The following is a 14695-nucleotide window of genomic DNA, read 5'->3' as shown; positions in this document are numbered from 1 at the left end:
CCCAGCACTGAACCCTGCGGCATCCCACTAGTCACTGCCTGCCATTCTGAAAAGGACCCATTTATTCCGACTCTCTGCTTCCTGTCTGCCAACCAGTTCTCTAACCACATCAATACATTACCCCCAATACCATCTGCTTTAATTTTGCACACTAATCTCTTGTGTGGGACCTTGTCAAAAGCCTTTTGAAAGTCCAAATACACCACATCCACTGGTTCTCCCTTGTCCACTCTACTAGTTACATTCTCAAAAAATTCTAGAAGATTTGTCAAGCATGTTTTCCCTTTCATAAATCCATGCTGACTTAGACCGATCCTGTCACTGCTTTCCAAATGCGCTGCTATTTCATCTTTAATAATTAATTCCAATATTTTCCCCACCACCGATGTCAGGCTAACCAGTCTATAATTCCCTGTTTTCTCTCTCCCTCCTTTTTTAAAAAGTGGTGTTACATTAGCTACCCTCCAGTCCATAGGGACTGATCCAGAGTCAATAGAATGTTGGAAAATGATCACCAATGCATTCATTATTTCTAATGCCACTTCCTTAAGTACTCTGGGATGCAGACTGTCAGGCCCTGGGGATTTATCAGCCTTCAATCCCATCAATTTCTCTAACACAATTTCCTGACTAATAAGGATTTCCTTCAGTTCCTCATTCTCGCTAGACCTTCGGACCCCTAATATTTCCAGAAGGTTATTTTTGTCTTCCTTAGTGAAGACAGAACCAAAGTATTTGTTCAGTTGGTCTGCCATTTCTTTGTTCCCCATTATAAATTTACCTGATACTGACTGCAAGGGACCTATGTTTGTCTTCACTAACCTTTTTCTCTTCATATATCTATAGAAGCTTTTGCAGTCAGTTTTTATGTTTCCTGCAAGCTTACTCTCATACTCTATTTCCCCCTCCTAATTAACCCCTTTGTCCTCCTCTGTTGAATTCTAAATTTCTCCCAGTCCTCAGGTTTGCTGCTTTTTCTGGCCGATTTAGATGCCTCTTCCTTAGATTTAACACTATTCCTAATTTCCCTTATTAGCCATGGTTGTGCCACTTTCTCTGTTTTATTTTTACTCCAGACAGGGATATACAATTGTTGAAGTTCATCCATGTGATCTATAAATCATTGCCTATCCACTGTCAAACCTTTAAGTATCATTTGCCAGTCTATCCTAGCCAATTCACGTCTCATACCATCATTATGATTTTCTAAATGTCCAGCCACTAGTTCCGTAATAATGGATTCCAGCATTTTCCCAATGATAGATGTTAGGCTAACTGGCCTATAGTTTCCTGCTTTCTGTCTGCCTCCTTTTTTGATTAGGGGTGTTACATTTGTGGTTTTCCAATCCGCTGGAACCTTTCCAGAATCTAGGGAATTTTGGAAGATTACAACCAAGACATCCACTCACTCTGCAGCCACTTTTTTTAAGACACTAGGATGCAGGCCATCAGGTCCAGGGGACTTGTCAGCCTTTTGTCCCAGTCATTTGCCTCGTACCTTTGCTCTAGTGATAGTTTTCAGTTGCTACCTCCCCTTTCCCCCTTGATTATCTACTATTATTGGGATGCTTTTAGGGCCTCTATTGTGAAGATAGATACAAAATATTTGTCCAAAGTTTCTGTCATTTTGTTGTTTCCGTTTATTAATTCCTGAGTCTCATCCTCTGAAGGACCAATGTTTACTTTAGCTACTCTCTTCCTTTTTATATACTTGTAGAAGCTCTTACTGTCTGTTTATATATTTCTTGCTAGTTTACTCTCAATCTATTTTCTCCTTTATTTATTTTAGTCATCCTTTGTTGGTTTCTAAACAATTCCCAATCTTCTGGTCTACCACTAATCTTCGCAACATTGTATGCCTTCTCTTTCAATTTGATATCATCCTAAACTTCCTTAGTTAGCACCTCAATTCCAGTTAGCCACTTTGTTCCATATCCCTTGATGCCCTTAATTATCCAAAATCTACCGATCTCAGTCTTGAAAATTTCAACTGATCGAGCATCCACAGCAATGTTCCCCATAATTTTTGGGGGGCTGTGAGGCCCATTCAAGATTTCACGAATGCGCAGTTTTTTCAATTTTAAAGCCAGCTGACTGACTGCATGGGACCCTGGAGCGCTGGGCAGCCGAGCAGCTTACATGGAACATTGATCCACAGCCTTCACTCCTAAATGGCTTAGCTCTAATTTTAAGATCATGGGCTCTTGTTCAGGATTCCTCCACCAGAGGAAATAGTCAGTCTGTATCTATCCTACTAAATCCTTTTATCATTTTAAACACCTCGATTAAATCACCCTCAACTTTCTAAACTCTAAGCCTTGGCTCTTGCCAGCCTGCACTTAAACTAAATGGACTTAATCCCGACAGGGGGAGTGCATCGCTCTATATCAGGCAAAATGAAGCTCTATCTTATGTTGCCACCCTGTTTTTTTTTTAATAAATTGAACTTTTACAAAATAAAACAAAATGTTCTGTTGACTTGTCCAATCAGCTATTTTCAAGCTGTGAACAGTGAACGAATGGCATTATTCATTAAATTTGGAGGAATTATGTATTAAGGAGAAGCATTTCTTTCTCTGCACAATACTTAAATCTTTTAATACACTCCTAAGCCAGCTAGCTCTGTTTATCCATCTGTTGCTGTCCCATGAGTTGCCTAAGGAATGGGGTAAAATTTTAATTTGAGGTTACTGGTGGTGGAATTACTAGTAACCCTATCTCCACAAAATGGCAGGAAAAGTATAACCTTTTTTAATTACAGAGTTTAAACTGAAAAAAGACACAATGAAAAAATAACTCTCAAGTGTGAGGCCTCGCTGGCTCTATCAGCAAGGTAGATCAGCCAGGGGCAGAGGTGAGTATTTGGCCTCAGCGGCAGACATTATTCTTGCGAAGCCCTGAGCAGCTCTCCTGCCCTATAAAAATAATTTTAAACTTACCAATTTTAGTCCTTTTGAGCTATACTGCCAGCTCAAACTGGAGGGAGCATGCACAGCTCACACTCTGCCCAGTTATCTCCCAAAATGTCAATCAAGCTCCTATGCTCCTATGTATGCCATAGGACCCTGATTTGCAAAACATGAGGACCTACCTCCTGAAACAGGCGGCTGCTCCAGCTGCCCCTGTGGTAGGCCCCTTTTAGGATGACATTGGCCAGATCAGGAACAGGAATGGATACTAAGTTTTTCCCTGTGATTTTCAAGGCGGTACCACCTTGTTTTTGCTTGCAGACTGGTGAAAATCACTCCCAATATCTACTCAAAATAAACTTCAACCTATGCTATTCTCTATAGTTGGATTTTGTAGTGCTGGTTTGGGCTCGAATTATTTTCCTCATTGGTAGCAGGCATCATAGAAACATAGAAAATAGGTGCAGGAGTAGGCCATTCGGCCCTTCGAGCCTACACCACCATTCAATATGATCATGGCTGATCATGCAACTTCAGTACCCCATTCCTGTTTTCTCTCCATACCCCTTGATCATAGCAGATAGAAGACGCCTAGGATCAAATTGAAAATGTAATTGAAGTGCTACTGTATCATGGGATTTTAAACGCAGTGTTAATTGATTTTATTACATTGCACGTCGAAGGGAAAGATCACATACTGTACATATCAAAGTATTATGATAATTCACTGTGCTGATCAGAATATATATTGTTGAATTTAGCATTTCTCATTCAATGATTGTTTTTGTGAATGAAACATAGAAACATAGAAAAATAGGTGCAGGAGTAGGCCATTCGGCCCTTTGAGCCTGCACCAGCATTCAAATAAGATCATGGCTGATCATTCACCTCAGTACCCCTTTCCTGCTTTCTCTCCATACCCTTGGTCCCTTTAGCCGTAAGGGCCATATCCAACTCCCTCTTGAATATATCTAACGAACTGGCATCAACAACTCTCTGCCGAAGAGAATTCCACAGGTTAACAACTCTCTGAGTGAAGAAGTTTCTCCTCATCTCGGTCCTAAACGGCTTATCCCTTATCCTTACTCTGTGACCCCTGGTTCTGGACTTCCCCAACATCGGGAACATTCATCCTGCATCTAACCTGTCCAGTCCCGTCAGAATTTTATATGTTTCTAAGAGATCCCCTCTCATCCTTCTAAACTCCAGTGAATACAGGCCCAGTCGATCCAGTCTCTCCTCATATGCCAGTTCTGCCATCCCGGGAATCAGTCTGGTGAACCTTTGCTGCACTCCCTCAATAGCAAGAACCTCCTTCCTCAGATTAGGAGACCAAAACTGAATACAATATTCCAGGTGAGGCCTCACCAAGGCCCTGTACAGCTGCAGCAAGACCTCCCTGCTTCTATACTCAAATCCCCTAGCTATGAAAGCCAACATGCCATTTGCTTTCTTCACCGTCTGCTGTACCTGCATACCAACCTTCAATGACTGATGTACCATGACACCCAGGTCTAGTTGCACCTCCCCTTTTCCTAATCTGCCGCCATTCAGATAATATTCTGCCTTCCTGTTTTTTCCACCAAAGTGGATAACCTCACATTTATCCACATTATACTGCGTCTGCCATGCATTTGTCCACTCACCTAACCTGTCCAAGTCACCCTGCAGCCTCTTAGCATCCTCCTCACAGCTCACACCACCACCCAGCTTAGTGTCATCTGCAAACTTGGAGATATTACTCTTGTGCATAATATCAATCAGAGCACTATGAGTTCCTCAACCTGACTGGTCTAACATCCCTCTCATCAACACAATGGTCTTTCCTCCGAAGTTTAATAAATGTTAGATTGTGATAAATCTAAATGCTCCATTTTGCAATTCTTTGGATGATAAATCAGAATAAGTCTTTTCTATTTCCCCAAGAGCTTAAGGTTTTATTTTTAAATAGCTATTAAATAATTTGCATTTTTTACAGGTATTGTTCAAACACATAGGGCTAGGAATTCGCTGATTTTGCGACTGGGTTTTTGGCGATATTTCACCATATTTGGCGAAAACCCGGTCGGCAGGAAATTTGGTGACGGGGAGAGGAGCACCGCCATGCAAGACACAAAATTGCGTTTTGCCAAAAAGTTGGCTCTCTCCGCACCCATATTCTACGCTCAGAATACCGACAGGGTAAAACCTGTTGTGCAGCCCCACCAGCAGTGGTAAAGTATGAAGACCTGCAAAAAAGGTAAGTTAAAGTTTTTATTTTTTAATTCTTTTTCAGTGATTTGAAAGATAAGTGTCTTGTGATTGTCTTTTGAATTTATTTTTTTGTTTCTTCCAATTTTTTTTCCCCCTTCCCAAAGGCTCTTTCGCAGCGCTATCGACCTCGGATCGCAGGTTGGTGAGGATTGCAGTTTGCACCGTGAATCCTCGTGCAATGCTGATTTTTACCGCTGCGTAAATTAAAGGTTGAATTTCTGGCCTACTAGCAGTAGTAAAGCGAAAACGGTAATTTTGGCGAAAAAAATACAATTTTCGCTGAAAAATGAATTTCTAGCCCATTGACTGTGACCAAAAAACACACAATTAACAGCTTCTAATTTGAAGTAGAAAAAAATATTTCCTGGCCTGAGACAATAGGGGCAATTTTCCCTAACGGGATTCAGAAGCCAGGATAGGAGGCTGGAGATTGGTGGTTGGGAGGGAAGGATCAAAGGTCAGAGGATCAGGAGGAAAGGACTGGAGGCTGGAGATTGGAGGAGGAGGCTGGGGCACGAAGGCTGGGTGGGAAGGTTTGGAGGCCGGGGGGTTGGGAGGGGAGGAAACTGGGAGTCGGAGGACAGGAGAGGACAATCCTCAGGTCCAAATCGGCCCTAAAAATCCCAATTAGAAATACTAGTAGAAACATCCCTCATCAGAATATTGCTTAAGTTTCACATTCTGTTACTGCAGTCCTATATGTTCTCTTACAACCATCATTTACTCCTTTTTATTAAAAAAAATAGTTTTAAAGAAACATGCTGACAAGGAATCCGTTAAGGGATATATCATTTGTCCCATCCTGCTATAAGCATGACTCACCATTTAATAATTGAACAAGGTGTAAAGGTATCCATGGTCTGGGACAACCTCTACTGCTGGCAAAAGGTGGTTTTGTGAAAGAAGTAAATCTCTCAGAGGATCTGCAAGATTGCAACTTTAAAACCAAGGTCCAGTCTGCTAGATCACGTAGACCTAAAAAATTCTTTAGTGTTATTTGAAGAAAAGCAAAGATTTTCATGATCAATATTCTCCTTCAACAAATACCACCAAAAAATGATTAACTGGTCATTCCCCTCATTGCTGTTTTGTGTACGGTTACTGATGCACATTTATAAAAGATTATTTGCAGTATCATGTTCACTTCTGGTCATTTATCAAAAGTTCTGAGCTTTACAGGAGGTGATAAACGAATCACACCATGATTCCTGACATTTCCCTCATGAACTAATGTGACATTGAACGTAAAATCTCAAATGTATTAACTTGTATCTGCTGCACTGAAATTACATATTTAAAACAATACATACTTCACAATGTTCTCTCGACAACTGTCAATATATAATGCTTAATACATATAAAACAGATAATGATATAGAATTTCTATTAAGTTCCACAAAGCAATGATCAATGTGTGTAAAGTAATCATGCTATACTTGTCATATACTGTAGAGAACTCATAGCTCAATTCTGCAGAATATTACTTTTTTTCATTTCATAAACTGAATGCATTTGCAAGCAACAATGATAGTTGTCAGTGAATATTTCATTGGAAGAGTGAAAACACGTCTTAAAACCTCTTGTTGCGATAATATCCCTGCATACTTAAAAGCATAGAATAATATAGCCTTTTGGCCCAGTGTGATGTGTCGGCTCTCTGGAAGAGTTACCCAATAGTCCCACTTCCCTGCTCTTTCCCCATAGCTCTGCATTTTTTTATTTTCAAGTATATATCCAATTCCCTTTTGAAAGTTACTATTTAATCTGCTTCCACCATTGCATTGCATTTCAAGTCATAACAACTCACTGAGTAAAAATAATTCTTCTCTTTCCCGCCTGCCTTTTTTGCCAATTATCTTAAATCTGTGTTCCCTGGTTGCCGACCCTCCTGCCAGTGGAAACAAGGAAGGAGCTAGTTTTTTCAGAAACCAGGAAAAAGTACTAAACTACAGCAACACCTGGTACTGTCACCCAAAAGCTAGCAAATACTTTAACACAGACTAGTACACCTCCCGTGGTATTGCACACGGGTCGTTTGGAACCTAAATGTAGTTTATGATGTTTATGAATTGTTGTTGCGGCCTAAACACAACAGTGGTTTTGTAATGCTGCAAATTTACTGAAGCCATGTATCACATGATTGTCACAAGATAAAAATGTTAAACATCATACTAAGATACAGGGCCTTACTGCTACCTTAGCATACCTCTTCATATAACTTTGTTATTCCCTCCTCAAAACCTCATATGAAGTATTTGTTTGCTTTTTCTCCCTCCCATTTACCCTTTTTCATGATTCTATTAAAATGCTTGGTCATCTTTAACTTCTCACTTCTGAAGGAGGTCTGGGTCAAACCGTTGATCTGCCTGTTCTCTCCCCATATTATCACTGATCTGCTGTGTGTGTTTACAGCATTATCAGCTTTTGTTTGTTTTTCAGCTTATGGAAGTTTTTGTTTTTTACTCTTATTCTGATATTCATATTATAACTTTTTTTTGCTCTCTCCCTTGGAAAGATTTGCAGTATTTGCTTTATTTCTCACCCCTCCCTAAAATCTTGCTTCTGTTTAACTATTATTTATACAATTAAAAAATATATATTTTCTCCTGAATTCCCACAGTGGATTTAGCTCTTGCTAAAGCTGTCTTAGGTACAGCTTGGTACCACATAAGTTTTTTTCACTGTCGAGTCTTCAACTACTTGTACCTTGTAAGCAAAGTGCTTTTGCTGGCTTCCATTTTAGAATAAGGCTTGCTATATAAACATTATATTTTAATTAGACAACCAAAGATTGCTGAGTGAAGCATGGCCTTGGAGCATTGTGAGCATTCTTGCTAGCTTATCTTTTATATGGTGGTTTTTAAGGAGGTTAGGTTCGGTGTGTTATCTTGGATGAGGTAATAGAACAGATGGCTGTTGGGCGAGAGACAAAGAACACTGGGCCGGAATTTGCGGTCAATGCAAAGCGATGGCATTCGCCGTTGACCTCAAAGAAAGCTGCCCATAGGATCTAGCGATCTCTGTGGCGTGAATTGCAGCTCTCCTGACTTTTGTTTGAATCTGGTGCCAAATCAAGTAAATCTGCAGCGTCCAGCAACAGTGATGCCACCAAGCTGGCTAAGCAGCCAATCACATCAAAGAATTCTCATCCAACAAACCAGGAAGTAAAATGAACAGATTCTAATTTACTTTTTATACATTTTACAGGGCACGAAATAAAGATTGGGACATATGCATAGGATTAAGGTAGAAGCCGAAATATCAAACAAATTACAAAAAAAATTATGAACAGTGTCCTTAATCATATTAATGGAAAAAATTGACATTCCACAAACATAACATTAGTTTTACAGGGCCAGAACGGTTGTTCATAGAAACATAGAAAATAGGTGCAGGAGTAGGCCATTCGGCCCTTCGAGCCTGCACCACCATTCAATAAGATCATGGCTGATCATCACCTCAGTACCCCTTTCCGGCTTTCTCTCCATACCCCTTGATCCCTTTAGCCATAAGGGCCATATCTAACTCCCTCTTGAATATATCCAATGAACTGGCATCAACAACTGTCTGTGGAAGAGAATTCCACAGGTTCACAACTCTCTGAGTGAAGAAGTTTCTCCTCATCTCGGTCCTAAACGGCTTACCCCTTATCCTTAGATTGTGTCCCCTGGTTCCGGACTTCCCCAACATCGTGAACATTCTTCCTGCATCTAACCTGTCCAGTCCCGTCAGAATTTTATATGTTTCTAAGAGATCCCCTCTCATCCTTCTAAACTCCAGTGAATACAGGCCCAGTCGATCTAGTCTCTCCTCATATGTCAGTCCTGCCTTCCCGGGAATCAGTCTGGTGAACCTTCTCTGCACTCCCTCAATAGCAAGAACGTCCTTCCTCAGATTAGGAGACCAAAACTGAACACAATATTCCAGGTGAGGCCTCACCAAGGCCCTGTACAACTGCAGTAAGACCTCCCTGCTCCTATTCTCAAATCCCCTAGCTATGAAGGCCAACATGCCATTTGCCCTCTTCACCGCTTGCTGTACCTGCATGCCAACTTTCAATGACTGATGTACAATGACACCCAGGTCTCGTTGCACCTCCCCTTTTACTAATCTGCCGCCATTCAGATAGTATTCTGCCTTCGTGTTTTTGCCACCAAACTGGATAACCTCACATTTATCCACATTATACTGCATCTGCCATGCATTTGCCCGCTCACCTAACCTGTCCAGATCACCCTGCAGCCTCTTAGCATCCTCCTCACAGCTCACACCGCCACCCAGCTTAGAGTCATCTGCAAACTTGGAAATATTACATTCAATTCCTTCATCTAAATCATTGATGTATATTGTAAAGAGCTGGGGTCCCAGCACTGAGCCCTGCGGCACCCCACTAGTCACTGCCTGCCATTCTTAAAAGGCCCTGTTTATCCCGACTCTCTGCTTCCTATCTTCCAAGCAGTTCTCTATCCACATCAATACATTACCCCCAATACATGTGCTTCAATTTTGCACACCAATCTCTTATGTGTGACCTTGTCAAAAGCCTTTTGAAAGTCCAAATACACCACATCCACTGGTTCTCCCCTGTCCACTCTACTAGTTACATCCTCAAAAAATTCTAGAAGATTTGTCAAGCATGATTTCCCTTTCATAAATCCATGCTGACTTGGACCGATCCTGTCACTGCTTTCCAAATGCGCTGCTATTTCATCTTTAATAATTGATTCCAATGTTTTTCCCACTACTGATGTCAGGCTAACCGGTCTATAATTACCAGTTTTCTCTCTCCCTCCTTTCTTAAAAAGTGGTGTTACATTAGTTACCCTCCAGTCCATAGGGACTGATCCAGAGTCGATAGACTGTTGGAAAATGATCATCAATGCATCCACTATTTCTAGGGCCACTTCCTTAAGTACTCTGGGATGCAGCCTATCAGGCCCTGGGAATTTATCGGCCTTCAATCCCATCAATTTCTCTAATACAATTTCCTGACTAATAATGATTTCCTTCTGTTCCTCCTTCTCACTAGATCCTCAGTCCCCTAGTATTTCTGGAAGGTTATTTGTGCCTTCCTTCGTGAAGACAGAACCAAAGTATTTGTTCAATTGGTCTGCCATTTCTTTGTTCTCCATTATAAATTCACCGGATTCTGACTGCAAGGGACCTATGTTTGTCTTCACTAATCTTTTTCTCTTCACATATCTATAGAAGCTTTTGCAGTCAATTTTTATGTTCCCAGCAAGCTTCCTCTCATACTCTATTTCCCCCCTCCTAATTAAACCCTTTGTCCTCCTCTGTTGAATTCTAAATTTCTCCCAGTCCTCAGGTTTGCTGCTTTTTCTGGCCAATTTATATACCTCTTCCTTGGATTTAACACTATCCTTAATTTCCCTTTTTAGCCACAGTTGAGCCACCTTCCCCGTTTTACTTTTACTGCAGACCGGGATGTACAATTGTTGAAGTTCATCCATGTGATCTTTAAATGTTTGCCATTGCCTATCCACCGTCAACCCTTTAAGTATCGTTCGGCAGTTTATTCTAGTCAATTCACGTCTCATACCATCGAAGTTACCTTTCCCTAAGTTCAGGACCCTAGTCTCTGAATTAACTGTGTCACTCTCCATCTTAATAAAGAATTCTACCATATTATGGTCACTCTTCCCGAAGGGGCCTCGCACAAAATTGCTAATTAGTCCTTAGTTCAGCAGACAGTACGCTGTTAAAAACCCAGTTACACCTCTTTCAACAAGGATTAACGTTTTCGTTTTTTTTTAACAGCGATGTTCCATCGTAAAAGGGGAATTTTTCATCCTCATGTGATTTCAACTGATTTCTGGCTCTGAGGAACTCCACAGAGCAACCTGTGGCGGAGGAGTGAATGACTGACCTAAACCTCTGGATTTCCGTGTTTATCTGCGCATGCTCTAAATCCTGAAGTTACGGTCAGTTTCAGATGGATAATGACAGCGAAGGCTGGCAGATTCGCCATCAATACCACCACAAAATCCAGGATAATATTAATGGGAAGCCTTTCAAGCACGTGCTTTAATGTATATAAGCCTGGACTTGGAGCATAGATGTTAGAATATTCTTGCAATAAAACAGGACACACTCAAGTATGACTATTCCAAGTCTGATCACCTCGGAATCTTGTGGTGTCAGTCAGATTGTATACCAACAGCTCAGCCACTGTTTAACTGTTTTAATAACTATAACTGTTGCATATTTTAATTTCTTTATGCTGTGCTGCCATTTCTTTAATAAGTATAATAAACCTATATACTTTGGTAAAAGGCCCCCACTAATCTCTGAGTATCACAGACTGAATCTACTAAAATAACTTGCACACCTCAAATGTTATGATTTGTAGTGAGTTTGGCTGCAGTGTCTGAGCTCAATAGCAAAGTATCTCATTAACATCCTTTCTGAACCCAGTCTAAACATCAGAACCTTTCAACTGCACAAACAAAATCCTCATCCCAAAGAACCGTTCACTCAGAATTTTTAGTTAACAGCTTAAATGTTAAATCTTTTTATGTTTGACTTTTTTTCTCCTTCTGCATGTGCCCAGTCAGTTATATTTTTTTGCCTGTATCAAGATGCAGTCAGGGTAATACACAGAGCAGGATGAAAACTACTACTCCTGTACAAATCCCCAGCACCCAAGATCCGGGCGGAACTACCAACAGACTTGGGGTCGGGGAATTTTTTCAGGGATTTCTAATTTTATGGGCAGATTAAAATTTTTTTTTCAGAACTATGATTTTTAAAAAAACGTCACAGATGTTATTTTAGCTGGAAATACTGCATTGATTGAGTAAGGAATATAGTGGCCACACTGTTCTAATGAAGCTCAATGCAAGATCGAGGAACAGCACCTCATCTTTCGTTTAGGCACTTCACAGCCTCTGGACTGAACATCGAGTTCAACAATTTCAAACCATAACCTCTGCCCATATATTTTTTCTTTTTTTTCCTGTTTTTTTCTCTTTCCCACGGCAGCCATCTCCATTTACACCCTATCAAGACTCATCTTTTGTTTCTTAACTTTCCATCTCCTTTGGCCTTGCACCATCATCCCTTTTGTCTCTCAATCTCTTCTGCCTTCCATCCTATCACAGACCTTCCCCTTTTGTTCTTTGCTCCCCTTCCCCCTTTACTTGCTTAAAAACCTCACATCTCTAACTTTTTCCAGTTCTGACAAAGGGTCATCGACCTGAAATGTTCCTCTCTCCAGAGATGCTGTCTGACCTGCTGAGTATTTCCAGCATTTTCTGTTTTTATTTCAGAATCCAGCATCCGCATTATTTTGCTTTTGTATTCGCTGCCAAATCAGTTTGACAAAAAAGATTTAAACAATTTGATTAGTTTGGTTTGTGGAAGTGGCTGATTACGGATTGATTTGAAAAAATTAAAACCAAGTGATTTCACGGATTAGTCTGTGAGATTCTTCATTCATGATCGGTAGTAGCAGTTTTTTTCCACTAATTGTGACAGATTACTTTTTGTGCTCCACCCTGGGTGTGATACATCGTATAACCAAGACTTAATTGTAGAGATAGGCACTTATGTTTTGTTTCATAAAAACATTAAGCCTGAAGCACTGCATAAAAGGCAACTACTAAAGACATATTTTGCTGTATCAAACAAAAGCTTGTTAAATATCAAATGGCAAACCTCCATGCTGATGTAATAACATGCTACATAGAACAGGTTACTATCAGTTTGTGCCTCTGAGCCACCACACAATGAATTCTTCAGCTCAGATGGCCTTTTATGGAGATGTGATGAGCAATGATGTGTTTTCCCACAGGGAATGAGCCACGAGACAAATTATTATTCTTGCATTGTTCCTTGGGGCTGACTCAGGAGTATTTAGACAAATATCACCAACCTGCTCTTTGAGATGCATAAAAGTGCATAGCATTGGGGGGGGGGTGGGGAGGGGAGTGGGCAGACACTAGTCCGGATAATGATCATAAAATAAAAGGAGGAATATAACAGATTAATGTCTTCCAAGTGGTGTCATTCCCCTCATTTTGAATTAAAAACATATCAGGGTTTCCTCGATAGCTCAGCGAGCTTAGCAAGGAATAGCTGAACTAAACAAGCCAGTTTATTCATAGTCCATGCTGAGTTACTTGATCTTAGTTAGGGTGCTACAATTGGTATCAGTGATCCTTGATTAAGCAGCAGACAAGTGCTCTGATGCAAAGGCAAAATACTGCGAATGCTGGAAATCTGAACTAAAGAGAGAAAATGCTGGAAATACTCAGGTCAGGCAGCATCTGTGAAGAGAGAAACAGAGGCCCTTAATTTGCGGTCGGAGGCTTCCCATGGGCTGATGTCACCAACCAGCAAAAAATCTATGAACTTACCTGATGGTCCCGGAGGTTTGGACACCTGCGCTCCTGGGCAGTTCGCATGCGCCCCTGGGATCACGGAGGCTGACCCAACCAATGAAAGAAGGGGACCCGCATTCATTCTTATGAGGATTCCATACGTACGGAATCCTCATAAGCATGAATGGGAATACCACCAAAAATGCACAAAAAAAATCATATTTAAAATTAATCAAAATGGATGGCATTTAATTAAATATTTAAGACAAAAACTTAATTTTTTGAAAAATAAATTTACATATTTTAACGGGGCTAAAAATAAACGTACCTTATTTCACAGGTTTTTAAATGTATAAATTATTGAAAAAAAATTATTTTTCTGTTCTTTTAGCAGGCATAAGAATTTCACGGGCATTCGCTGGGCGGAAGTTGGGCAAATAGCCCAACTCTCCGCCCGGGCCCTTTTCCCAGAGATGCGAGCGATCTGTCAAGGAGATTCTTGACTGATCGCAAGTTCCGGGTTTTAGCCCGTGCTTCTCATGCCTAAACCCGGAACTTGCACGCCCCCTAAGGGTGGGAGCGCACCCCTTAAGCACCCACAGGGGCTGCAAATTATGGCCCAGAGTTAATGTTTCAGGTGGATGACTTTTTGTTGGTGCAATGATGTTTGTGCCTTGATTATTATTCAGCAACCCATGCTGAATATCTGAGTACACCTTGACAGTGGACAGGAGGGCTTGGCTGTAATTTTTCCCCCTCCCCACGATGGTGGATTAATGACTGACTCAAATAATGGACATTTGGCCAATATCCCATGGAGAGCCTGCCGAGTGGTACTCAGCAAGGAACAAATGTCTTCATGAGACGAGAGATGAGAAAATTGATAAGAAGAAAAAAAAAGCATCACCTTATCTATGGTATGTAGGCCATAAAAATAAAGAGGTATCAAAGCAAAGGGTTTGAAAAAAATACTTACAAATGTTTTGACCCCATATTGTTTCTCCACTTTTTCTTTCAATTGTTTGAAACAGGTTTCCAATCTCTCATGGAAAGGCCTTAATGCTTCGGTTACCTTCTCACCATGAATTCGGACTCCCTCGTTCAAGAATGGGATCTAGATGATTTTTAAAACAAAATAGCACAATGAGGGCAGTGTTCCACATGCACAATTTATACTTGCACATTGTCTTT

General features: G+C 40.7%; 1 protein-coding gene and 1 long non-coding RNA gene across 3 annotated transcripts in view; one reads left to right on the top strand and one right to left on the bottom strand.

The window, feature by feature from the left end:
- LOC139260308 (uncharacterized) overlaps positions 1–11434 on the top strand; it is a 40085-nt gene extending 28651 nt beyond the window's left edge. The window contains exon 3 of the long non-coding RNA XR_011592763.1: positions 10941–11434. This is a non-coding gene — a long non-coding RNA (uncharacterized lncRNA). The remainder of the gene's footprint in view (positions 1–10940) is intronic.
- The window catches only part of dock1 (dedicator of cytokinesis 1), an 816280-nt gene that overhangs the window by 25552 nt on the left and 776033 nt on the right, over positions 1–14695 (bottom strand). For both annotated transcript variants that reach the window (XM_070876753.1, XM_070876754.1), the window contains exon 47: positions 14481–14618. In XM_070876753.1, the coding sequence (XP_070732854.1) occupies positions 14481–14618 (138 nt within the window). The remainder of the gene's footprint in view (positions 1–14480; positions 14619–14695) is intronic.

This window comes from Pristiophorus japonicus, chromosome 3 (genome assembly GCF_044704955.1).
Source record: "Pristiophorus japonicus isolate sPriJap1 chromosome 3, sPriJap1.hap1, whole genome shotgun sequence".
In the NCBI taxonomy this organism is placed as follows: domain Eukaryota; kingdom Metazoa; phylum Chordata; class Chondrichthyes; family Pristiophoridae; genus Pristiophorus; species Pristiophorus japonicus.
The sequence above is the reverse complement of the archived record's forward strand: the minus strand, read 5'-3'. Positions and strand labels throughout refer to the sequence as shown.